Genomic DNA, 25,349 nt, shown 5'->3' with positions numbered 1-25,349 from the left:
TTATATAATAATAATTATAAACTGTTTTAGTGAAATTTCTGAATTCATTTATACCAGGGGTCTCCAACCTTTTTGTGGGCAAGGGCTATTACAATGGATAAAACAATCTAGAGGGCTACTTTTTGATATAGTCTACTCAAAACGTTTTGGTTACTTGTTTATTTTATTTGTGTATATGTTTTAGTATTGTTTAAAATGTTAACATACGTAAACCAAGCCAAGCTAATAAAAATATATATAATAAATAAATATTACAGTTGAGACCATTAATAGAATTTGCTTTGGCGGGCACCCCACAGACTCCGTGCAGGCGACCTGGTGTCGGCGGGCACCACGTTGGAGACCCCTGGTTTATATAGTCCTAGAATACACAGGAAATAAACTCATTAAATATTAGGATTTAGTATTGTCAATTCATACTGTAGATCAGGTTTCCTTCATACTTTGACCCTCGCTGTGCCCTGAGTTGTGCCCTGCGAGTCTTAATTACCATAGATATTTTATGATAATGTTTGGACATGAGTCATTTTATGCTAGCATGTGTAAAATGGTGTAAAACATTGCATCTAAAATATTCGCAAAATATATTTTATACTTTTAAGATCTTAAAGTGTTGTTGGGGATGTTTTCATCAACTAGAGTTTTTTTTACTCTTAATTTGGCCACAACTTTCTCTCTGTTTTATCAAATTGAATGATTTTTGATGACAAATCTTATATTTACATATATTTCAGAAAATGCTTTGAAAACTCAACTTTACACCGTGGGCAAATTTACTACCCTTTCATGTTGTTAGTGGATGAAAACATCCACTAAATTCAACGGCTATAAAAATGTATCAGATGAATATTTTTTCCAATTTTTTTACACAGACCTGTTAAGCAACCTCAGTGCTGATCGAAACTACCAAATCTTCACAAATATTCCATGATTTTAACTCTATAAATGGTGTCACTGATTTGGGGGAAAACACACACAAAATGACCGATTTTTGATATACAAAGTGATTGTAAACTGATTTTTTAACAACCTTTTTCACAGTCTTGGGCATGTCAAAGATTGGTAAAAACATTGGCTTTGAAGCATTTTTAGATTTGTGTAGCATCAGTTTTTTTCTCTCCCTCATTTATTGTTAGTGGCTGTTTTTTCCCCATTGACTTCCATTATAACCACATTTTTTGATTGCAGAGCTATGACACCTTTTTATCATGCACTTTTGAATGTTGGTGTTTTTTCCTTTTGCTAAGAGGTCAAATTTGTCATTTTTACTGTTGATCACCATGTGGCATTATTAACCCTTTAGTAGCCCTGTGCAAAAACAAAGCTTAATTTCTGGCTTGTACATTGAGTTATATGGAGTATAACCATAATAAAAAGCATATTATTGTGTGTGTGTGTGTGTGTGTGTGTACCTGGTAATTATCACGTTGTGGGGACCAATTGTCCCCACAAAGATAGGAATACCAGTGTTTTTGTGACCTTGTGGGGACATTTTGATGTCCCCATGAGGAAACAAGCTTATAAATCAAACAAAATTATGTTTCTTGAAAATCTAAGGTACAAGAAAATTTTCTGGTATGGTTGGGGTTAGGGAATGGGGTAGGTTAGGGGAATAGAATATACAGTTTGTACAGTATAAAATGCATTACGTCTATGGAATGTCCCCACAAAACATGGAAACCAGAATGTGTGTGTGTGTGTGTGTGTGCGTGCGCGCGAGTGTGTCTGCGTGAAAAAAAGATTTTCTGTAAAAATCTTCTCTGCATCATACTTATGAGCATTATTTATTATGAACACAAAAACAACTTCAAATAAACTGAACAATGAAGCAAGAGTAGAAAATGGATGGAGAACTAAACAATCAAACTAACTTTTAGTGTGTATGTGTGCACGTGTGTGTGTTCAGTATTTGCATCAGGACTTGCAGCATATCACTTGGTGCTCTCTGCAAGGCTGTCCACCACAAGTTGTGGTGGACAGCCTTTCAGAGAGCACCAAGTGATATGCTGCAAGTCCTGATGCAAATACTGAACACACACAGATTACAAAAATACGCGTACTGTGCTTAAAACTTTATCTATCACAGGCCAATTTGCTTTGAATTAAGAATTATAAATAAAACAAAGAATAAACTAAATTGTTTAGTTTGTGTTTCATTCTGACATGTTTGTTGATCTTAATTTAATGAAATATTGAGTTGTTTTATTGTATGAAATAAACCCTTCACAAATCAACTGTTCTTTGTTTTTCTCTTACATATCTCTTGGTGTTATTTCTTGGGCTACATCCAGTATGATTAAAATTCTCAAGTTATTTACTTTTATGGACTTTTACTCAAGTTGCAATGGAATTAGTTACTTCTTGTAATCGAGTCACTGTTGCAGTAAGGTATCTGTACTTTTACTCAAGTATGGTCTCTTTACACTTCTGAGATTTCACTAAATGTTTCCATTCTGTTGTGAGAAAGTCCTCCGTATCTGAGAACAATTACAATAGGAGGGTGTTCATGATAGCATGCACTCTCATTGGATATCTGTACCATTCGTTTACAACTAAGCAATTTGTAATGGGCCAACCATTTCAGTCATATGCAGCCCTTTATGCATTAAAACAATAACTTTATTTTTAAAATTGTGCTAACTAAAAGGATTTTGTTTGTTACACATTAACACATATATGAAAAGATATGACTGAATTTACATGTTCAACTAAAAGAAAGATAAAAACCCTAATAAAAACACATACAAATTTAACAAGATTTTAAAAAACACAAAGTCTTGTTATGATGTTTTTATTTATGCAATGCATAATAAACATTTGTATTTACACATTTTATTTATATATCTACAAACCAACAACACTCAGCACTGACTTACAAAACATTTTTCCTCTAAGTCCAGAGTCAAAAAGTAGACAAAAATACATTTAGAAAGCTTGTAAACCATTATTTTTGTTGTTGTTGTTGTATAAAGTTCCTGTTTACTCACCCACTACCTCATTCATATAAACTACAAACACTCTGAGCTACAAGCTTACAGAGGATATTCACATGCCCTTTTGAATGATGACTGACATGTCCATGCTATTTTTTGCTTTATTTGAATAAACTTATTAGTAATATAATAACAGATTCCTCTCCTTTAACGTTTCTGGCTGTGCCTTTCTCATAACAAATATCTTTCAGTGAATACAAAGTACTTTTCTTTTAAAAAAACGACAAAGGTCAAATAATCATTCTTTAAGAAAAACTGTACAAAAACACTGAATAATAAATATTGCTTGTTAATTCTAACTATTGTTTACTTAGTCTTGATAAGGCAAACATTAATAAAACAAAGTCCACTTGATTGGTGATATACAGTAATAAGCCTTTGGTTCAAACACCTATCAAACAGCACATATGACAAAAAGCACAACTTCTGTCTTCAGGGTAACCATACGATCATTAATATTCTATTTTGTCACACTTTGAAATGGACAAATAAATATAAAAAAGTGTATTCAACTTCAAAAGCGAACAAATTCTCTGTGCTTTATGAGCATAAACCATAAAGCAACAGAAAATCTAAAGTTCAAGAAATCTGAGCGGACACAACTCGTGCATCTGCGGGTTCACAGCACCGCAAGGTCATGGCAAGACTTGGAGCGGACCTTCAGGGCCATTTTCTTGTTATTCTTGGCCACCATCCGGTCCAGGAAGCGTCTGGCCTTCTTTGTGATGCTCTCTTTTCGCTTGTAGACTGAACGACGGCGCTCGTTCATCTCTTTGCTGTCTCGCCTCAGTCGTATTTGCCTCACAATGCCCTCAAAGAGCTCGTGAACGTTGTGATGGAGGGAGGCAGAGGTTTCTATGAACTTGCAGTCAAACACCACCGCGCAAGCCCGACCCTCTGCCACGGAAGATCAGGATTGTGTGAAACCATCGCCTGACCCCACAATACTTATTACATTAGCCTTAAATCACAACAGTCACAGTAAATACATGTGATGTTGTGCATTGACACTATGATATAAGTGTGTGAACGATAAGTATTACAACTGATCTCTCACCTTCCACCGCCACCTCTCTGGAGCGCACCAAGTCACTTTTATTCCCCACGAGGATAATGGGAATGTTTTCGGCCTGCCGGATGCGACGTAACTGGATCCGCAACTCTGAGGCGCTCTCGAAGCTGCTGCGTTCGGTGATGGAATACACAATGATGTAAGCGTTGCCCACCTGCATGCAGTAGTCCTTCACCCACTTCTCATCTTCTTCCTAGAGGTTGTGGTTCAAACAAGAATTAAACAATAAGGGTTAAACTCTACAAGTGTACAAACACGCAAGTGTTGAAGAAGAAAAGTCGTGTTTTAATAAAATACTGTGCATGGTAATATTTCCTCTATTTATCTTTGAATGCAGTTCTCGTGTCTAAACAAAGCCTAGATGCCAAACAGACGTCACATCGAGTCATCAATAGTGGTGTAACTAGACCCCAGAGCGATCAGTGTACTTGGCTGTGTGATCTAGCAGCAGGGTCCAGCGGTTTGTTGCTCGCTCACTGTGGGCCATCATTCGTTCTCAGTGGAGTTTAGCCACTGGCACAGAGTGGCACGTTTTTCCACATTGCAAAGGGCATCGCAGCCCTGCAGGTGGCACATGGCTGCAGACTCATGGCTGGCAGACACATGCGATCCCCTGCAGTCCAAATGCTTTCACATTTTCCTTTTATATCAAGCTCTGTACTTACTGATTAGGTTATACAACAAATTGCAGACTTTCAAAGTATGAAATGTTTAATGTTATATACCTGTTTTTCTGATTCCCACGTGTCCATCACAATCAGAGTCGTCTCCTCCCCATCCACTGTAAGGGTTCTCTCATACGTGTCCTCTATAGAAACACAAAAAATCATTTATTAATCATATATAATTCAAAGTTTTTGTTAAATGTACCTTTACAGCATAGTAACATTTCACATTTCCGGCTGACGTCAGAGGTATTCAGGCCAATCACAACGTATAGATTAGCTGACCAATCAGTGACACAGAGCTTTTCAAATCCCGGACCTTTGTACAAAATCAGAGCGTTTGAGAAAAGCAGTACATCTGGAGCTACAAAAATGTACGGTATGTGGAAAATAATGTGTTTTTTAACTATAAACCACGTGAACACATTGTATTATACAAAATATTATACCAAATACCAAGTTTTTTAGCAATGAAAAAGGTGCACTTTAAAATGTTTACTAATGTGAGTTACTGACATGAGCCTCAGAGCAGAGCAATCAGAGCAGAGCTCAACATTATTATTCATGGCCTTTCCAAATAGGGCAATTATAGACAATTTCATTCAAAGGACAAATCCTAGGGTTGTTAATAGACATGTAAAAACGTTTCTGGATAATTTTTGCACCTAATAAAGTTACATACCTTGCAGGGGACATATCATAAAAATCTGACCTTTTTCATGTTAAAGGGGGCGTGCACAACAAAGCTTTTAAAAGCAGCTAAAAACGCATGGAGGATGTCGAATGCCAGCTTTTTTTCAGCTGAGCGCTTTGATAGCTGTGATACTTCTGCTTTGTTTATCAGTCCTTGTACGATGCACCGGTTTGTTGCTGTGTTAATGTCCCGCCCCTCCTCCACTGTGATTGGACGGCCAAGTCAGAACTGACATTAACGAACGGAGCTTTTCACCCAAAGTTGAATGTTGTTCAATTCTCGGTGCCCAGCACTGGGCGCGGAAAACCCGCCGAGTGCCGGTTTTCAGCTTGGAAAAAAACGCTAGCTGCTGGCTCTTTTGAAAAACGCAGAGCTTCCATTGGAAACAATTGAAAACATAAGCCGTCCGCGGGCGTAAAAGCTTTGGTGTGCACGCCAAGTGCTATAATTGGGAACCCAGTGCTTCTATCAATCTAGAAAATGTAAAAAAATAAACACCCAGTAACTTTTGGTAGCTAAGTTTTGGTAAACCAAAAAATAGGTAATTGAAATTTGTCTCCTCTTGTGATGTCAGAAGGGGATAATTCCGCCCCTTAATCTGCACTATCCAACCACAGCACTACCATTTAATGCAGATATCAGACCATTTGCTTTTTAAAGGACACACCCAAAAACAGCACATTTTTGCTCACACCTATATAGTGGCAATTTTAACATGCTATAATAAATTATCTATAAAATGTTTTGAGCTAAAACTTCACATATGTACTCTGGGGACACCAAAGATTTGTTTTACATCTTAAAAAAGTCTTGTGAAATGTCCCCTTTAAATCAAATAACAATTTAATATACTATTTTAATGCATTCTTTGGCACCTTTAAAAACATAACAAATCTGACATCCAAAATATTTTGCAGCCATTATTGCTTATCAGTGATTTATTTGAGTGATGCTACAGTGTTTTTTACAATTCGAAAAGTAAAAAAATTGCCAAAAGGATAAACATTGCTTTGCAGTTAAACAGACCCACTTTATTCCCACTTTATATTCTGCCAATTTTTGAGATCTTAATATATCACCTAAGAAAAAAAGAAAGAACTGACCATAAAGAATAACAGTGTACTTAATCAACCTCAGTGTCGCCAAAACTTCATGTCACCAAAAATCTAAATGTTAGGTCAAACCTAAAATATATTCCAGACATGGACTAAAGTGTTTACTGGAACGTTAAGAGGTGATCTCAACTGCCAGGGGCCAATGCACATTTCAAAATTAAAAGCAAGATACTATATTTCCTGTCCAATGTGTTCAAACTCAATGCTTTCTTATCAGATTCTTCATGTTTCTGAATAACTTCAAAGATAAATGCTTTTATATTAGCATAGTCACTTTCATATATAATCACTGTCAGGTTTTAAAATATAAACTGTTCCACCTTTGTCCACTTCTTCAAAGTATCGTCCAAGCATGCAACTTAATGCATAATAAAATATCTGGAAATTAGTTTACTTTTGTTCAGGGGAAAACAGAAGCGTACTGTACTAATATGCCACCACTGATCCAGGAGTCAATAAATGGACATCAGCCTGTCAATGACATAATTATCTACAACATGATGTTCTGCTCAGATCAAAACCAAAACAGCCACGAGACATAAGGTCATAAGCCATTAGAGAAAAACCTATATGGAGGTCAATACTTCCACTCGAAGCGGCAAATCAATGTTTTTTTATAAAGGCACAATTTAATGGATTAGAACACTAAACACATTTATATGCAATTTCTTTTAGATATTTAAAACATGCAAAAATGTGGGCACATGTGAGTATTTAAGCATGTGCTGATATAAAGCTACTTTTTACTGATAAAGTGATCTAAATCATGAATCAATGGTTAGAAAATACAGATCTCTGATGGAAACAAGCAGACCTTAATTCTGTATCAGTCAAAATGGATTGTCTCACACGCTTGAACACTAAAAGATGACGTGGACTGGACAGATGGGACATCTAACACCATAGTGATGATTATAAAATCTGTCAGCTGCTGTCCTAAGTATGCACACATATACCAGAAACTTAAAGTAGGAATGATTCTACATGTATTTATGATTCTATGTATTTATAAAAAACAAAGCAAAAAAAAATCAAATATACTATAATACTCTAGAGTCTAGACAATGGCTGGTACACAGATCAATGTAGTGCATGTACCTTTTGCACTGACTGATGTATGAATCAATACTGTCATACAATTAATGTTTCAGGATCGATCATGTCACGTGCCAATTCGGGAGCATAAACAAGGCAGACCTAACAGTTTACCCAAGGTTATTTGAGGTACTGCAAACCAGAAGCTTTTACAGTAGCACAGTAAATTAAACTGTAAATACAGTAATACTGTTATAACATAAATTTGCAGATTTATTATATGTTATCTAGTGATTGACCATTATGTGTTTTTTTAAATGGTACAGAAAATGAGAAAGGAATATGGCCGATTGGTCAATAAGAGGTGATGTAACTGATAACCTGCAAATTGGTGAAACTTAATGTTTGTCATGCATAAAATTTATAAACATACCCTTTATAAGTATTGAAAATATTTACAAGACATATGTACTGCAAATCTGACACCTCGTGGTATTGTATGCTTAAGACTTTGCAGCAAATAAACATGCCTTGGGAGCTAATACCTCCGATGTGCTTGTGAGTATCCTTCTCCTGTATTCCAGCAAAAATGTTGGCAAGGCTTGACTTCCCAACACCGTGATCCCCCAACAAAACCACACGATAAAGGCATTCTGATCCAGAGCTATCAGACTCTGAGTCTGAAGACCAACTGGCCCGCGAGTGTAAGCTCTTGTCTCCGGTGTGGTATGAGGCTGACTGGGCGAGAGGAGGGTGAGACAGGTCAGACGAGGGGTCTCTATCTCCCTTGCGTGCCTGGCGAGAAGAGGGGATGGGAGTACTCGCTCTTCTTCTTAGGGGTTCCTTTCGCTCTTTTTGTGTGTTGAGTGTCATCTTATAAACATTTGTATGCCTATTACAAAAACGTGACAGTGTTAGAATAGGAAAACAAACTTGTTTTATCATAATTGACCTGCACTTGTATCATTGCTACTTTATAGTTGATTCATTGCAAAAGGAAACCAAAGCTAGTTGTTATACATGAAAGTTGCAACAATGTCTGTATCTTACTAGGTTAGTATATAAAGTTTTAAGTCAAACATTAAATATCTCGCGCTTTGTGAGTAGTAATAATATCATATTTTATATCATATTTGTTAAACTACTACTAACTTATATAGGCTATTGTATAAAATGGTGAAATTGTTTCCTTTGTTGCTCCTTCAAAAGTTTTTACTTTTAAAAACTTGCTAAAGCGTAATTAAATGCTTATTATTTGGTAACACTTTACAATTGGCTGTATTTCTTATCACTACGAAATGCACTGTCTAACATGAACCAACAACGAACAATATCGTTTTTCAGCATTGATTCATGTTTGTTTATGTTAGTAAATTCCAAACAGTTGTCATAATTAATTGTGCATTTAATAACAAACACATCTTTCGTGTGAATGTATTAAATGCTTAAATTTCTAACTTAAACGGATTAATAAATATGCTACTGTAGATTGTTCATTCTTTTTATAAGCACTGAATTAGCTAATACATTTATTAATGTTAACAAAAACAATAGTTAAGCTTTACTGATTTTTATTGGCAGGATCTTGTGATCCTAAGCGTGAATCCCATGCATGTTGATTTGTATAATTTTCAAAGAAATAAACGTGGAAATGTTTGTAAGAAAATAACATAAAAAATCTGACAGATAAATGCTGACAACTAATCCCGTCTACTTCATATGCATGCATTAAAAAAATAAAACACAACAGCTTAACAAGACACGTAACACAAATCATTTGAACAATGTGTGAAGTGTACTCACAACCATGCCCGTAAACGGATCCAAAGCCCAGATCACATCAAGCAACAGTGTAGTATACAGTGTTAGTGATCCTAGTTATGTATCTACAGTGAACTGTAGCTGCACTTTCCTCTCAGACAAGGAATCAATCAGTTAGGTCGCAGTTGATGTACAAGGCAGTGCCGAAACGCAACACCGCTGCAGTCATAGCAACAACCTGCTGAGCCTCACGCCGCCTTTAAAAAATTCACGAGCGGAATCAAGGATTTCTTGCTGTCACAAACTCTCAGTGGCGAGTTCATCCATGACCTTCTTCACCTTTATCTCCTCACCGGCACTTATAAGGTGTGTTTCACTTCATCCATCTGGACTTCAACTCTCAGATAGGCGTGAAGTTGCATTTATGCGTTGCCAGCTCGACTCGGTCTCAGTGCGCGCGGAGCGGTGAAACGCGCCTTATGTTTATATTACTCATATGATCCATAAACACAACTCAACACATGGGCCCCCTAAATGTAAGTGTCGCGAGTCGGTAAGCGTCTCTCACATCATCCAGGGCTACGAAAAGTTTTAATGTCTGTTCTTAGCACAGTCCCATTCCCACTACATGACGTAGATGATCTGTCATTTCCTGCTTAAATATCATCTTATCAAACCCAGTCGCACTTTGATGTAAAACTCCTGTTGATCTCATCTATTGACGTCATCATTGGGACGTCATGCAACGTGAAACCACAAGAGAAAAAAGTCTGATACAGCTATTCAGCACTTTGTCTCTGCATTTTTATTTGTTTTTATAAATTGGGTTGTATTTTTTTTGTGCAATGCTTAGTAAACTAGTTGCAGTTGCTATGTTGTAATTTTATTGCATTTATTAAAATGTTTTCATTTTTACACTTATAAAACTAAAGGCTATATGGTTTTTCGGAGTGATGCCATATAGACGAGCTAATCTGGTTACCAAATAACCTTAGTTAAAGGTTTTAAATAACAATTTCTCACTTTTCATATTGTGCAACAAAAAGGTTCCCTATGGAACGATACATCTTGAGGAACCTTTAGGAACCTTTTATTTATGAATGCCAAATAAGATTTATTTATTTTAAAAAGTCATTCAAGTGCCGGACATGCATGGAATAACAATTCAGAATCATTTAGGAAAAGATAAAAGATAAAAGATGCTTTATTGCCTGTCCAGATCTTGCAGTTTTACCAGGAATTTTTAATTCTCTGAGGCTCAGCTGAATCTTTTCCAAATGAAACAACAGAAGTAATCAAAGCAGTCACCCATACATCGGGGTGCTGAAATCCATAACTGTTTACAGAGCAAGCCTCGTTCCCACACTTCGGTCAATTACATCATTGTCACAAAACTACTGTTTAAAGTTTTACAAAAATACCTAATGACTCAAAAATGCTCCATTTACAAGATAGAGTCATATATAGTCATGAAATGAAGAACGCAAGAACACATAAAAGACTAAGATTAAGCACATTAAAGTTTCATTAATTAAAATGACGTTTGCTTGGTGACTGGTTCCAGAATAAAACATGGGAAGCAGAAGGAAAATGCTCAATAATAAACCACACGCATCCTGTAACATTTTAGGCATCACTTTGCTGAGAAAACAGATTTATTTTTAACCAAAGTAACCAAAATTCAGTAAGAAATCAGACTACATTTGAAGCATAATTACAAAAAGTCTGTTTTAAAGGAATATACGGTTTAGTGTTTACCAAATGAAAGAGATCATTTAACAGCCATTTGCGCAGCCAGTGTAATTTACGTGCCACTAAAATGTATTTAGCATGCGCATGCAGACAAATTAATAAATTATGGCACATGCAGTATAAAGCCAATAAAACATACTGTAAACAAAGTCAAATCGAAGAAACAAAAGAAAGATGATAAATGTAACTGTTTGGCTCTGAGGAAAATTTATTGAAGTGGCTTCATTCATTTTCTACTATAATATACAGCAGCTCAAGTCAAGACTCAAAAAGGCAATGCCGTCAGCTCAGGTTTATATGGGGAGTAAATCCTCTTATGGTGGTATACTGAGATGGACATCCATATCTGGCGTACACCTATAAGACATAATGACAGTATAAGAATTACACAACCCTAAGATATATGTAATGCAACGATGGTGTTAGGCATTAAGACATGCAGCATAAAAAGACAAAGTGTTTCATTTTTTAACGTATAGCAGCACCACTAAAAATTCAGCACAGCAGATTTGCAAAAAAGGTGATTGTTTCCAAACAACACTGTAAACAAAAATCTTTTTGCACTTTTTATGTAGAATCAACTTTACAAGTAATTTCAACTTATAAAATATAGTTGACATAACTAAAGCAAATTGATATCGATTTAATAAGTTACAGCAACTCATCACTTTTCAAGATAGTTTTAATGACTTGAAAATCTAAATTTGCACTTAAATCCAAATTTAAGAGCAAACACATTTCGTCCCCTTGGAATTATAAGGTTCTATCTGCGTTCTGAGCAGTTTTGAGATATTGAGCTTCAAAGTTTTTGCATTACATATAGGAAAACTTACATGGGGAAGAAGTTTCTTTCAAACATGAAAATAACAGGGACCCTAAATGCATTCTAAATACACAATATCAAAATCCTCTCAAATTTCTAAATGTGGATTTTTGGAAGGGGTCAAATGCAGATAGAACCTTCTAATTCTAAAACAACACTTTTTGCTAAGAATTATAAGGTTCTATCTGCCAAAACATTATTTAAATATTAAATATAAAATTAATGTTGTAACAATTTTTTAACATGTGTTAGAAAGTAACATTTTAATCCTTTCTATGACATTTAAGATTTTTATTTTTAGCACTTTTATCTCTAAAAATCTGATTTTACATTGCTCCTTTACAACATTGCTACTTCCCTCTTCTGCCTCAGTTTCTCTCCCATCCTCCTGTATATGTCGGGTTCATTACAAAATAGACAATTTTGTTTTAGCATGTTATACCATTCCCTACTGAAAAGTCCAGCTAAGACCGGCATAAGCTGGTGAGCTGGTCTGAGCTGGTCTCAAAACTTGGTTTTAGCAGGTCTCCCAGCTTGGTTTTAGCAGGTATTGCTGGTGTAGTAAGCTGGTCTAGCTGTGTTTTGGTCACTTTTTAAGCTGGTCTAGCTACTGCCACCTTAAACCAGCTAAAACAAGCTACCAGCTTATGCTGGTCTTTGCTGGATTTTTCAGTAGGATTGAGCAGCTACAGGCTACAATCATTCTGAAATCATTTTAATACTGAGGTAACTGCTTTAACAATCTTTCACATGTTTACATTTTGACATAACGATCATAACTTACTGTAAACACACTTTTTTGGGGTAGGATAGGTTAGTTCGTTTTTTCTGTATTTTTTATCTTAGTGCGTGCCTCTTAATATCAGGAACTTAGAAGCTAACACTGCTGGCTAGTGTGGTGTCTAACTATGAAAACAATCTCCTCAGCAAGACCTAAAACAAAAAAAAAGACTGCCCCTACTAAAAAATCCAGCAAAGACCAGCATAAGCTGGTAGCTGGTTTTAGCTGGTTTAAGGTGGCAGTAGCTGGTGTAAGCTGGTCCAACCAGCCTGGCAAAGCTGGTCAAGCTGGTGGGTCAGCTGGTCTTCCAGCATGACCAGATAAGTCCAGCTAGACCAACTTAAAAACTGAACAAAACACAGCTAGACCAGCTTAAAAAGTGACCAAAACACAGCTAGACCAGCTTAAAAAGTGACCAAAACACAGCTAGACCAGCTTAAAAAGTGACCAAAACACAGCTAGACCAGCTTAAAAAGTGACCAAAACACAGCTAGACCAGCTTAAAAAGTGACCAAAACACAGCTAGACCATCTTAAAAAGTGACCAAAACATAGCTAGACCAGATTAAAAATGACCAAAACACAGCTAGACCAGCTTGCTATACCAGCAATACCAGCAAAAACCAAGCTGGGAGACCAGCTAAAACCATCTCACCAGCTTAAGCTGGATTTTACAGTAGGGTGAACTTGCCTAAAATTTGGGCTGTCGATTTTAAGGTTTCTTAAAAACTTTGCGTTGGGTGCCAGAATCCTCACAGATATTGTGTGTCTGTGATTTTTCCTGTTGTCAAGGACAAAGCCGGCAACACCACATATAGGGACAGTTTCACAGACAGGGATTAGACTAGTCCTAGAATAAAATAAATGTAAGAGCTGTCAAAACTGAAAACAACTTGCACTGGCATATCTTAAAATACATCAGTGCCCTTTGTTTAGCCTCAAAATGCACATAAGTAATACTTTTAGTAAGGCATGTTTGTTAAATATTTTCTAATGAAACTAAATTCTAGTTCTGGCTTAAACTAATCCCTGTCTGAGAAACCACCCCATAAAGTTGATCCTGATTGGTCCTCTTCTGTGCATTCAAAGTGCTGATTAGCTCACGCAGATAGAACCTTATAGAGCCAACTTAGAGTTCGATTTTGTAAATAGAACCTTTTTGTTTTTTTAATAAAACGTCCCAAAATGTACAAAACTTAAAATAAACCATCACATAATGTAAATAAGTTGTCACAGAGTAAGAATATGTGAATAACTCAATTTTGACAAAAATGTTTTATAGAACCTTATAATTCCAAGGGGACGATTTTTTAGAGTAAAGTTTTAAACACACACACCCTAAAAACGTCTGTGATATTTTCAGCCCAGGGTCAAAAAGAGACAAACCCAGCCATTGGGTTTAATTAACCCTAAAACAACCCTAGTTTACTTTTTAACCCAGCATTTTTTAGAGTGCATCCTCTATTTGTCAATGGTGACACCAACATATCGTCGCTGTCCGATGAAAACCACGTATGTCCATTTTGCCGATTTTGAGATTTTTCGACGGATTGAATGTCCAGGTTCATTTCCGTATACAGTATGCGTCACATACCTAAATGGCCAATAAAAAGTTGTGAAATCATGTCATCTGATTTTCACGTATATCCATTTGGTGTCAAAGCTGTCAATCACGCCGCGTATCTCCCGCCTGTGAAGCGTCTCGCCGGTCTCGTAAAGTTTCATCGAAGCTCAGCACTGGATAGCCGAATAAACATAGCCTGTGAGACAATATCTTTCCTTCATCGAGGTAAACATTCCCCCTGACACCAGACGTACGTCTAGGAGTGACTTAATTACGGTAGGACTGTGCAAACAAAGTATCTGTCTAGCATAGTGTTATTTACGCTGGGGACATCCCACCGCTTTTTGAAGGCGTTTGGTTAAAATGTTCTGAAAAATCAAGCGATGCTTAAGACTGGTTTTGTGGTCCAGGGTCACATATGTTGCGTTGTATGCTCATGGTGTGTTTTCTTGTACATATGTAATGAAATTCATTGTAATCATTTATTAAACGCGCTGCTGTTTTCTACGTTATGGTGCTTTGGCATTGTTCGGTTGAGCTGGTGTTGCAGGGACTGTTACATGTGTGCAGTCGACATTGCTGAGGGTTTTATGGTGAGTATTTTCTTGTTGTTGACTAGCCTACGCTATGCCCATTTTTGATGCGCCGTTATTAAATATTTTTCCCGTCCTGCAATACTGTTTTTTATCTGATCTTTGGTCCCCACCACTTTTCAACACAAACTGACGCCCCTGTTGTCTAGCATTACCATGTCAGTGTATTGATTCATTGTCCCTTCATAGCTTGCAAGAGACATTTAATACACTTATAATTAATATTAAATAAAGTAAGCGTATTTAACCAAGACGTATGCTATTTAATAAACTGAGCGTATTCATCTGTCAATATGAGACGCGACTTGGCCATTCTAATTAATGATCGGAAGAACGCGTATCGACCGCAGTTACTGTAAAATATGCACGTATGTCCCTTTAAACTTAATTTTGGTCAAATGTGGATTATATCATTACACTGGCAAGAATATGGTTACATGTAAAGATGCCGTACCAAGTATGACAACGCTACATTTAACTGCTTTTGATTTACAGTGTTTTTTTCACTTCCTGAAAAGTAACTGTTTTGGACACACGTGAGTTTCATCGGGCAGCGACGATATATTCATGCCCCAAACTCACACCACTGCTTAAGCCAATGTTTTGGCATATGTCTCAGTCCAGCATGAAAAAACAACTGATCGCAATACGGTTTGGAGATTTAAAGGGGACATATAATAAAAATCTGACTTTTTCTAGGGCTGTGACGATACATCTCATGCCCCATTAAAATGACCTGCCTGAAATCCTTATCAATCTAAAATCACTGTGAGTTTGAGTTGTTTATAATGTGAATTTAAAAAAGCAACACTCGTCAAACACAATCATTCAAAATATTTTTATTATCATGAAAATACCTGAAAAAAATCTGAAAAACAGCGATATAAATATCCCTTTAGACATTTCCTGGAATAGCGTTTGTAATGCTACTTCTTCTGTGGCACAAATGGCGTTTCTACACGAGAGCGCCCTCTGGCTTTCGATGTGGCGGCATTTCACCGTAATTCATTCAAATTCATTCATTGAGAAAACGCGCATTTGGACGATTAATCGCCACAGCCCTAACTTTTTCCACGTTTAAGTATTAAACAACTATAAATGGGTCCCCAATGCTTCTATTAACCTAGAAAATGTGAAAAAGAACAACCCAGTAACTTAGTTTTGGTAAACCATTCTCTGCAAGCATGTGAAAAAATAGGTCATTGAAATTTGGCCCCCCTTGTGATGTCAGACGGGATAATACCGCCCCTAATCTGCACTATCCAACCACGGCACTGCCATTTAGTGCAGAGATCAGCTCATTTGCATTTTAAAGGACACACCCAAAACAGCACAGCTACAAAGTGGCAATTTTAACATGCTAAAATAAATTATCTATGGGGTATTTTGAGCTAAAACTTTACATACACACTCTGTGGACACCAAATATTTATTTTACATTTTAAAAAAGTCTTGTGTCTATATGTTACCACCCCTCATGTTCTTAATTTTGCACAATCAACTTCCGAACTAAAAGAAACAAAGTTGTGCATCAGTGAGTCTAAGATAAAATATTGGAATAAACTATATGACAGTTGTTTGCCTCCCCCTGTTTCTCCCCTAAAGCACCATAAAGGTGTGTGCACCCTACTGAAAAATCCAGCTAAGACCAGCATAAGCTGGTAGCTGGTTTTAGCTGGTTTAAGATGGTTTACGCTAACACGGTCTCACACCCATGGCGTCAATATTTGACGACACTTGACCATGCGTCAATATGTTGACGCGGAGGGTATACCTTTCGCGTCATTTTTTGACGAACTGGGGACTTCAATACTATTAGGTACGCGAAATTAAACAGTTGTCGCCTGGCATTGGGGTTAGGGAAAGGTTTGGGTAGGGATGTCATTCTGTAATTCTAACCCTAAACCGACGCGAAAATGGTAGAAAATGGTAAGAAAATAGGAAAGAGAATGCAATGGACTTAATAGTATTGCAGTCCCCAGTTCGTCAAAAAATGACGCGAAAGGTATACCCTCCGCGTCAACATATTGACGCATGGTCAAGTGTCGTCAAATATTGACGCCATGGGGTGAGACTGGGTTGTTTACGCTGGTCCTCCCAGCCTGACAAAGCTGGTCTTGCTGATGGGCCAGTTGGTCTTCCAGCCTGACCAGCTAAGTCCAGCTAGACTAGCTTAAAAAGTGACCAAAACACAGCTAGACCAGCTTGCTACACCAGCAAAACCAGTTTCCTACACCAGCAAAACCAGTTAAAACCAAGCTGGAGACCAGCTAAAACCAGCTCACCAGTTTTGCTGGTCTTAGCTGGATTTTTCAGTAGGGCACACACAGGCAAGGATAGCTAACAGTCTCAAAGCTGTCTGTAAATCTGGATTCAAACAGAACTTATGGAACATCTGAGCTTAAACATGGCCACCGCAGCCCGAGACAGTTTGTTTAAGACAGGAAACATGAAAACTTTCTCTGCTGGGGCTCTGGACATCTGCAGATACTAAACCCAAGTCTCTGTCACGAGCAGAGCAGGAAATCCCAGATCTGTTTATAATTATCTCAGTTTAATGGAAACCTTTATAATTTGGTGCTCAGTGTGACATGATATGTGGAAACCCTAAATGTTCTTGCCTGTTTTCCACATCCCTCGTCCCCTAGGCCAAAACACTTAAGGACCAAAGGCCAATACGAATAAATCTTAACTGTGATACAACGGGTCCCAAGGGTGAAAAGAGGCTCTGCATGCATTCGCTTACCACTGTTGTGGTTTGCAGACCCTTGGAATAAATTGTTTCGGAGATATGACTGATTGTCTTGGAGAGGAAAATGTCAAAGTGTTTTGGAACAGACTGTTGGGAAATGTGAAACCTTCATTAACCTTTAATGGACGCCGGGGATTCCATGAATGCACAGCATTCTCTTGTTCTTCATCTATCTTTAAGATGGCCTTTGGAGTCTTTTCCAAAACTGTGTAATATAACACTATCTCCAACAGCCCAGTACTTTTTCCAAACCATGTCTTTGTTTGAAATAAGAGAGGGCTAGTCTAGTTTATCCAGTTTATGTTCAGTTGACTTGAAGCATCGCCTCCAAAAAACACCTCAGTGTTACTCATCATGCATGCGTTGTGAAATCGTTTTTACGTATGTGTTTCTAATAAGGCCTGAATGGAAAGGCTTCCAGCAACTCAAACCAGACATTGTTTGTTGTTATGGCCCAAAATGTGAACACGATTGATAACTTGTGTTGCATTCTCACGTTTGCCACAAGGGGCCGACATTAGCGAACGTGGAAAACTCAAAACTTTGTTGTCGACGTCGTTATCTTATTTTATTAGTTAGTAAATCAACAGAAACCGCCATGTAAGTCTATATGTTTAGTACTGAGGATTGGCCAAGTGCTCATAGGCCCGTGTTTGTGTACTTGCATAAAGTATGTTTCTGGTCTAACCCAAATAGAACTGTCACGGGCTGTGCCCTTATCAGTATGTTGTTTGGGAACGCCTAGAAGAAGGCTCTTGAAAGTGAAGTTTTCTAAGTGTTGCTGTACTATATCAGTTTATAAGAGGAGTCAGGTCAAACTGACAGTGTTAGACATTTTAAGGGGGTTACTGAACTTCCTTTAAGTGGCCTGATGTTATGGGAACTTTGTCATTGTAACTGCGGTTATTCTAGAACTTAGTTTGCTTAAAGGAATATTCCATTTTCTTAAAAGAAAAATCCAGATAATTTACTTACCACCATGTCATCGAAAATGTTGATGTCTTTCTTTGTTCAGTCGAGAAGAAATGATGTTTTTTGAGGAAAACATTGCAGGACTCCTCTCATTTTAATGCACTTTAATAGACACCAACAATTAATACTTAACTCAACACTTAACAGTCTTTTTCAACGGAGTTTCAAAGGACTATAAACAATCCCAAACGAGGCATAAGGGTCTTATCTAGCGAAACGATTGTCATTTTTGACAAGAAAAATAACAAATATACACTTTTAAAGCACAACTTCTCGCCTAGATCTGGTCGTGATGCGCCAGGTAACCCCACGCAATACGTCATGACGTCAAGAGGTCACAGAAGACGAACGCGAAACTCCGCCCCAGTGTTTACAAGTGTGTTGAAAGAGGACCGTTCCGACGTTGTTCTATGTCAACTGATACGAATTAATGTCTTTGTGTCAGTTTATTGTTTACAATGGTCCGCAAATGTGCGTTTTATATATGTAACACATGTTCTCCCTACGTCACTACGCATTTGCGTTAGGTCGCGCTGAACCGGACCTAGACGAAAAGTTGTGGTTTAAAAGTGCATGTTTTTTGTTTTTCTTGTCAAAAATGACAATCGTTTCGCTAGATAACCTGTTAGCTAGCACTTATATTTTTGAGCATTTTCTGAAAAACGACAACTCCAAACTAAAACATCTGCAGCTTTTAACCCTATGGTCTATATTCATAATTCTGGTCTTGTTTGAAACTAGACACTTGACATATTGTTGCCTAATAGTCATAACAACTCAGAGTAGTAAAGAAACAGAGTAAAACAAGGTAAAATATACATTAAATGACTTCCGTTTTTCTTTAAATAACATTCACTTAGCAAAAAAGGTATGAAATGGTCATGTGAGACACCTGGGGACACCATATAGGTGAACTGAATGTCTGACCATGCTGTGATTCAAATTTGAGAATGATACTCCAAAAAATGTTGTTTCTGTGAGCTTTTATTTCAAAAAAGTCCAGGCGTCCTTTCAGAAAAAGTGCACTTGGAAACTCCAAATATACACATGATAACAATATGACATGATTATAAAAAGAAAATGAGTCAGGACTACATATTACATTATGTATATCAATTCAGAACTTCTCTGCCCACCAAAGCACATAGAAAAAACTATTTCAGAAAAAAACATTTGCACATTATAACAAAATACTTGCTATTTTGAATATGGTCGCTCATAAATGCACTCCAGGTTCCAGTATTCCTGTGTCAGCTGAAGTCCTGTTTTACATCACATCACATCACACACAAAGCAAGAGAGGATTTTAGTTTGAGTCAAAAGTTAGAGACATACAACTATTTGTATGAGAAACTATGATGTAATATACATGAACATAATACATATACACAAACACACACACATTACATGAATATATTTATTTATAATTACAAATGTCTTATGTTTGCCAAATAACCTGTATTTCTCAGCTGGTAATACTCATATTTTCCACCACATATCTTATTTTCTAGTTTTTAGTTTGTATATTCTGTGCATTTGATTCATATAGCTATAAATATGATGCATTTATATAACATGTCATACAAAAACGAAACCATGTAAAACTCGTATATTAGTCATCTCCAGTGTTACTTTATAATCAAAACAGCTAACATGAAACAAGAAATGTAACGTAAATCAACAAAAGAATCCACTTACTTTATCCAAGCGAGCGCAGCTGAGCTCATAATCCGGTCCATCTCTCCTCGACGACGCGCTTTGTTTACATCCAGTCTTGCATTGTTGATCCGCGATCATGCTCTTTATCAACTTCTCCAAAACACTTTCAACACAAAAAAGTCATCTGCAGTCCACGATCCACAATGGAGATGTTATATCTAACATTTGAAGAGGTTTCTCAGAGTCTCCGGAGAGCTTAGCCGGCTGCTATGCTACCCAAACAAACGCGCACGGAGGGGGCGTGGGCATTTCTCTCCATGCGCTTCTGTAGATTTGCGCAGAAGTACACTTTACTGACGTAAGTTGAATCCTTGTAATCGTTTCATGATTGGTTACTTCCTCTGTCAATCAAAGCTTTGCTCACTATGCATTGGCTGGCTTTGTTTTGGTGTAATCCAGTCAAAAGCCTATGGCAAGCTGAAAGACATCTATCTAGGCAAATCATTGATCGCATGAGATTTTGAGTTGTCAAACCTTTTCTGATTGGACAAAACAGAAAAATAGGGCGGGATATTTATCTGAACAGTCTAACGAAGCAGGAAGAGATGGATTTTCACTGATAAAAATCGATATTTGATAGAAAATAAACATGATCGATCTTACTTTGCGGACGCGCGGATGTAAACAAAGGAGGATATTGCTGGATTTCTCACTATTTTTCATTGTTTTGGATTAAAACGTGGGATGCTTTTTGAAGAGTGGACCCTTACCTTGCAATGTACGTTGAAGTTTTTGGGAATTGTCAGAAATTGTCAGAACCATATGGCAAGCCATGTGAGTACCCACAAAATTTTTTATATGCATTCCGTCTGCATTTCATTTAATCTTTTCCACACCAGTGTATTGATTGCAAAAATAAGCTCAGAACATGAATTTGGAGTGTTTAAACTTTCAAATAATGCAAAGTTTATGATTGTTGATTGAATATTTGATGTTAAACAAAGTACAAAAACACGTAAAAACGCCCCCTAGGGCCCGCCGCCGGGCCGGTGCGTGTTAACAAGATAAGACCCTTATGCCTCGTTTGGGATCGTTTATAGTCCTTTGAAACTCCGTTGAAAAAAACTGTTACGTGTTGAGTAAAGTGTTAATTGTTGGTGTCTATTAAAGTCCATTAAAATGAGAAAAATCCTGCAATGTTTTCCTCAAAAAACATAATTTCTTCTCGACTGAACAAAGAAAGACATCAACATTTTGGATGACATGGTGGTAAAATTATCCGGATTTTCCTTTTAAGATAATGGAATATTCCTTTAAGCTTGGCCATATCTGAGCATTAATTGAGGACACTCGTCTGTGTTTGTGATAAAGAAGTTGATTCCCTTAATAACTAAATATCCTGATGTACTTACTTCTCTGATTTAAGGAAAACATCTGGAAAGATCTCTCTCCTCAAGTTTGGTCTTGAAAGTCGCAGTTCACGAATACTCTTCATTAGCTCTTTGTTCTTCTGCTCCACCTCACTTATCTCCTTTAAAAATATAAAGTTATTTAGTGAATTACTGTAGCTTATACATACACAGCAAGCAATTTTGCATTTAAAAGACGTCTAACATGCAAAATATGTGCTGTCAGTCATATAATCAAATTTAAGTTTATTTTGTCTGGAACTGAGGTTACCCAGACGGTAAATTGGCTTGCTAGCTATTGCTTGCTAGCTAATCACAGTTCATTTTTAAAGAATTTTTGTTCTACATTTATATCTATTTACACAAAATATCTTAAAGGGGCCATGACAAGACTTTTTGATTAAGATGTCAAAAAAATCTTTGGTGTCCCCAGAGCACATATGTGAAGTTTTAGCTCAAAATACCATATAAATAATTTATTATAACATGTTAAAATTGACACTTTGTAGGTGTGTGCAAAAATGTGCCGTTTTGGGTGTGTCCTTTAAAATGCAAATGAGCGGATGAAGTGCAAACACTGATCACAATGATGGTGGTTTGTTGAAATTGAAACTCTGTTGTGTTGTGAACTTAATTGCAGTGCTGTGGTTGGATAGTGCAGATGAAGGGGTGGTATTATTATAATAAGAGCTCCTTATGACATCATAAGGAGGGACAAATTTCAACAACTTATTTTTTAATGTGCTTGTATTGAATGGCTTACCAAAACTATGTTACTGGGTTGATCTTTTTCACATTTTCTAGGTTGATAGAAGCACTGGGGACTCAATCATAGCACTTAAACATGGAAAAAGTCAGATTTTCATGCCATGGCCCCTTTAAAAATTAACTAACCAAACAACTGTGAACTAAATTGGTTTCTACATGTCACCTTTCTGTGCATATTAATCTCCTCCCTCATTCTGTGGTTTTGTGTGGCCATCAGTTTGACAATGGGGGGAATGTGGCATGCATGTTTCTGAAATATAAACAAGACATTTTCTATTGTTCCTAAAATTAAGAATTATCATACAGCATTAAATAAAACTCCATATTTTTCCGACCTCAACAGCGGTGGACCGCACTTTCTGCTCTCTTTGTTGTTGACATCTCTCCAGTTTGACCATTTCTTTTTCAAACAACAAATTCACGTCTTCCTGCTCATTCTAAGAATCACAATAGAGTGAATTTGTAAGGTTGCAAGGTTCTTATGATAACTGAGACCATGTGACATTGGTGCTTTTAATAAATAAAGGATTTTCCTAGATCTTCATATGTTTACTTTTAATTCAAAAATGAGTGCGTCAAGTCCCTGGGTGGTGCTCTTGTAAGTCCTGTTCATATTTTACCTGCTGCATTTCCTTTAGGCTTTCCAGCTGTCTCTCCATGTCTGCAATCTGCAGGGCCTTGACTGGGAACTCCATATCTTTGTATGTCTTCAAGATGTGCAGCTGCTTCTGAGCCTCCACCACCTCTGCTTGCACCATATCCAGATGCTCCTGCAGACCTGTGCTTACACAAGATAACTGGGCTGCTTGCTGTGATTTGGTCCATTAGTTTTACACTACCATTAAATGACCCCTGAGCAGATATAAATTGCACTTAAGCCCAGTTTAGAGCAGCATGGTCCTGACTCTTTCATGCTGGTTACTGCTCATTTTGAGGCTTCTAAGCTCAAATAGTAGAGCATTGCATTAGCAGCGCAAAGTTCATGATTTTGCTCGTAACACACTGTAAATCGTGTTAGATTAAAGGGGACACATCATAAAAATCTGACTTTTTTCATGTTTAAGTGCAATAATTGGGTCCCCAGTGCTTCTATCAACCTAGAAATGTGAAAAAGAACAACCCAGTAACTTAGTAATCATTTATGTGAAAAAATAGCTCATTGAAATTTGGCTCCCCTTGTGATGTCAGAAGGGGATAAGACTGCCCCTTAATCTGCACTATCCAACCACGGCACTGCCATTTAGTGCAGAGCTCTTCTGCATTTAAAAGGACACACCCAAAAACGGCACATTTTTGCTCACACCTACAAAATGGCAATTTTATCATGCTATAATAAATCATCTATGGGGTAATTTGAACTCAAAATTTTAAGGCAACCAATTAACTTTCTTTTTGAAGTTGAACCGACAAATTGTTTTATGATCATTTACACTTATGCATTTGACCAGTTTTGTCACTGCATGTCAAGCTATACATTATTTCTATTTTATAGCACAGGTCTGTTGAATGCTGTATTCTGATTGGTTGAGAAATGTTCCATGAGTATGCATTATTTTTCGATAACCGCACACCTAACTTTTCAAATGTCTTAAAAATAGGCACCAGAGCAATGTTTGTGGTAACCGTGGTATAAGCGGAATAATTGACTCCGGTCCCCTGAACTATTTGAAAACAATGCACACCCGTGGATGTGCATTATTTTCTTACAACTCAATGGCCCGTCGTCAATTACTTCTTACATTATGTGTGTTTCCTGGGATTTGAACCCACTACCTTTTGCACTGCTAATGCAATGCATTACCAGTTCAGCTACAGGAGCACTGACCGGCAATGCTGTAAATCTTTAGAAATAAATCACATAAATAATTTTAATATAATGACTGAACAGTATAAACAAACCTTTGAGAGATGTCTGTGATGTTTTCTTTGCATCTGTCAGCTCTGCTTTGATACTTCTGATCTGACTGTCTTCCCATCGTTTTAAGGCTATCATTGATCTCTAGACAGAAGAGATGATAAGACCACTGTCTTATCAGCATAACTTATCAACATTATATTTCTAAAAATGTTTCTAAATCTCCCAGATGTTTAACGTTGAAGTGCCCTCTATACTGTATGTGCTCACCCTCATTTTTGCTTGCTGATCGAGCAGTTCTTTGTTCATAGACAGTGAATTTCTCTCTGTATCCATAATGCTCCTGGCTATCTTCAGATTTCTCTCTTGAAGTTTGTCACAGTGCTCCTCTAGGTTTTTAATGGCTTCTCTTCTGGATATGATGAGCAGCTTTAAAACAGATTGCAGCAGAATTGATTTGAAGTCACAGCATAAATCAAAGACAAGCAAACTATCCTCAACTTTCTTGCAGTACACACCATCAGTGCTTTTATATTTGCCTTTGTGGTAACTTGGTCCTGTAGTACTTTTTCAGTTCTTTTGGAAGATTTGGGGAATATTGTGGAATCATTGTGGGAAGTGTTTTGTTGAGAATTCTCTGTATGCATGAAGTAGAAATGACAAATTCATGCATAAAAAAATACAGTATTACAGTGATATTTAGCTTTTGGATTAATCTTACCTGATCTTCCTGGCTGAGGTTGTCTGATAACAGTCTCACCTTCTGGCTTTCTTGATGTGACTGTTTTATGAGGACTTACCCAGAGCAGATGAGGTCTTGTCCTTCGCTCCCATTTGTAATCCATATTTATAACATGGATACTCAGCTGTATTATTTACATAAATGCAATGATCAATCAAATCAACATACCACGCTGCACTTGATCTCAAATTCAGTGTCATGTCTTTCTTTTCGCTGCTTGAAACATTTCTGTCGACATTGAAGTTCACAAAGTTTACCTTAGCAACCGGATACAATGCAGGTCTGCTGCCATCCAGCGGACATATTAGGAAACTTTATGCGTCGCTGCGCAGCCCGATCGGCTTA

The 25,349-nt window shown here is 37.1% G+C and overlaps 2 protein-coding genes and 1 long non-coding RNA gene across 5 annotated transcripts; all 3 read right to left on the bottom strand.

Annotated features, from left to right (window-relative positions):
- Positions 1–2,829: 2,829 nt before the first annotated feature.
- On the bottom strand, positions 2,830–9,990 carry rem1 (RAS (RAD and GEM)-like GTP-binding 1). The gene is made up of 5 exons (XM_055184245.2): positions 9,378–9,990; positions 8,120–8,466; positions 4,791–4,873; positions 4,051–4,258; positions 2,830–3,890 (listed from the first exon to the last, which is right to left on the bottom strand). The coding sequence occupies exons 2-5, from the start codon at positions 8,445–8,447 to the stop codon at positions 3,613–3,615; spliced, it is 897 nt and encodes a 298-aa protein (XP_055040220.2). The 5' UTR covers positions 8,448–8,466; positions 9,378–9,990; the 3' UTR covers positions 2,830–3,612.
- A 1,275-nt stretch (positions 9,991–11,265) lies between these two features.
- On the bottom strand, positions 11,266–25,290 carry c14h20orf96 (chromosome 14 C20orf96 homolog). Of its 3 annotated transcripts, XM_055184248.2 has the most exons (9): positions 24,984–25,283; positions 24,781–24,899; positions 24,533–24,691; positions 24,307–24,406; positions 23,028–23,185; positions 22,743–22,844; positions 22,571–22,657; positions 21,643–21,761; positions 11,266–11,444 (listed from the first exon to the last, which is right to left on the bottom strand). In XM_055184248.2, exons 1-9 carry the CDS (start codon positions 25,105–25,107, stop codon positions 11,402–11,404), a joined length of 1,011 nt encoding a protein of 336 aa, XP_055040223.2. In that variant the 5' UTR covers positions 25,108–25,283; the 3' UTR covers positions 11,266–11,401. The 3 variants fall into 3 exon arrangements, with proteins under 3 accessions (XP_055040223.2, XP_055040224.2, XP_055040225.2); XM_055184249.2 differs by lacking the exon at positions 22,743–22,844 and having other exon boundaries at positions 24,984–25,290; XM_055184250.2 differs by lacking the exons at positions 22,571–22,657; positions 22,743–22,844 and having other exon boundaries at positions 24,984–25,288.
- LOC129447588 (uncharacterized) lies at positions 19,538–20,684 on the bottom strand. Its single transcript, XR_012373212.1, has 2 exons — positions 20,270–20,684; positions 19,538–19,833 (listed from the first exon to the last, which is right to left on the bottom strand). It is a non-coding gene; the product is annotated as an uncharacterized lncRNA (long non-coding RNA).
- Positions 25,291–25,349: the final 59 nt, after the last annotated feature.

The sequence above is a fragment of the Misgurnus anguillicaudatus genome, chromosome 14 (genome assembly GCF_027580225.2).
Source record: "Misgurnus anguillicaudatus chromosome 14, ASM2758022v2, whole genome shotgun sequence".
NCBI lineage: Eukaryota > Metazoa > Chordata > Actinopteri > Cypriniformes > Cobitidae > Misgurnus > Misgurnus anguillicaudatus.
This window is presented reverse-complemented; position numbering and strand designations above follow the sequence as displayed.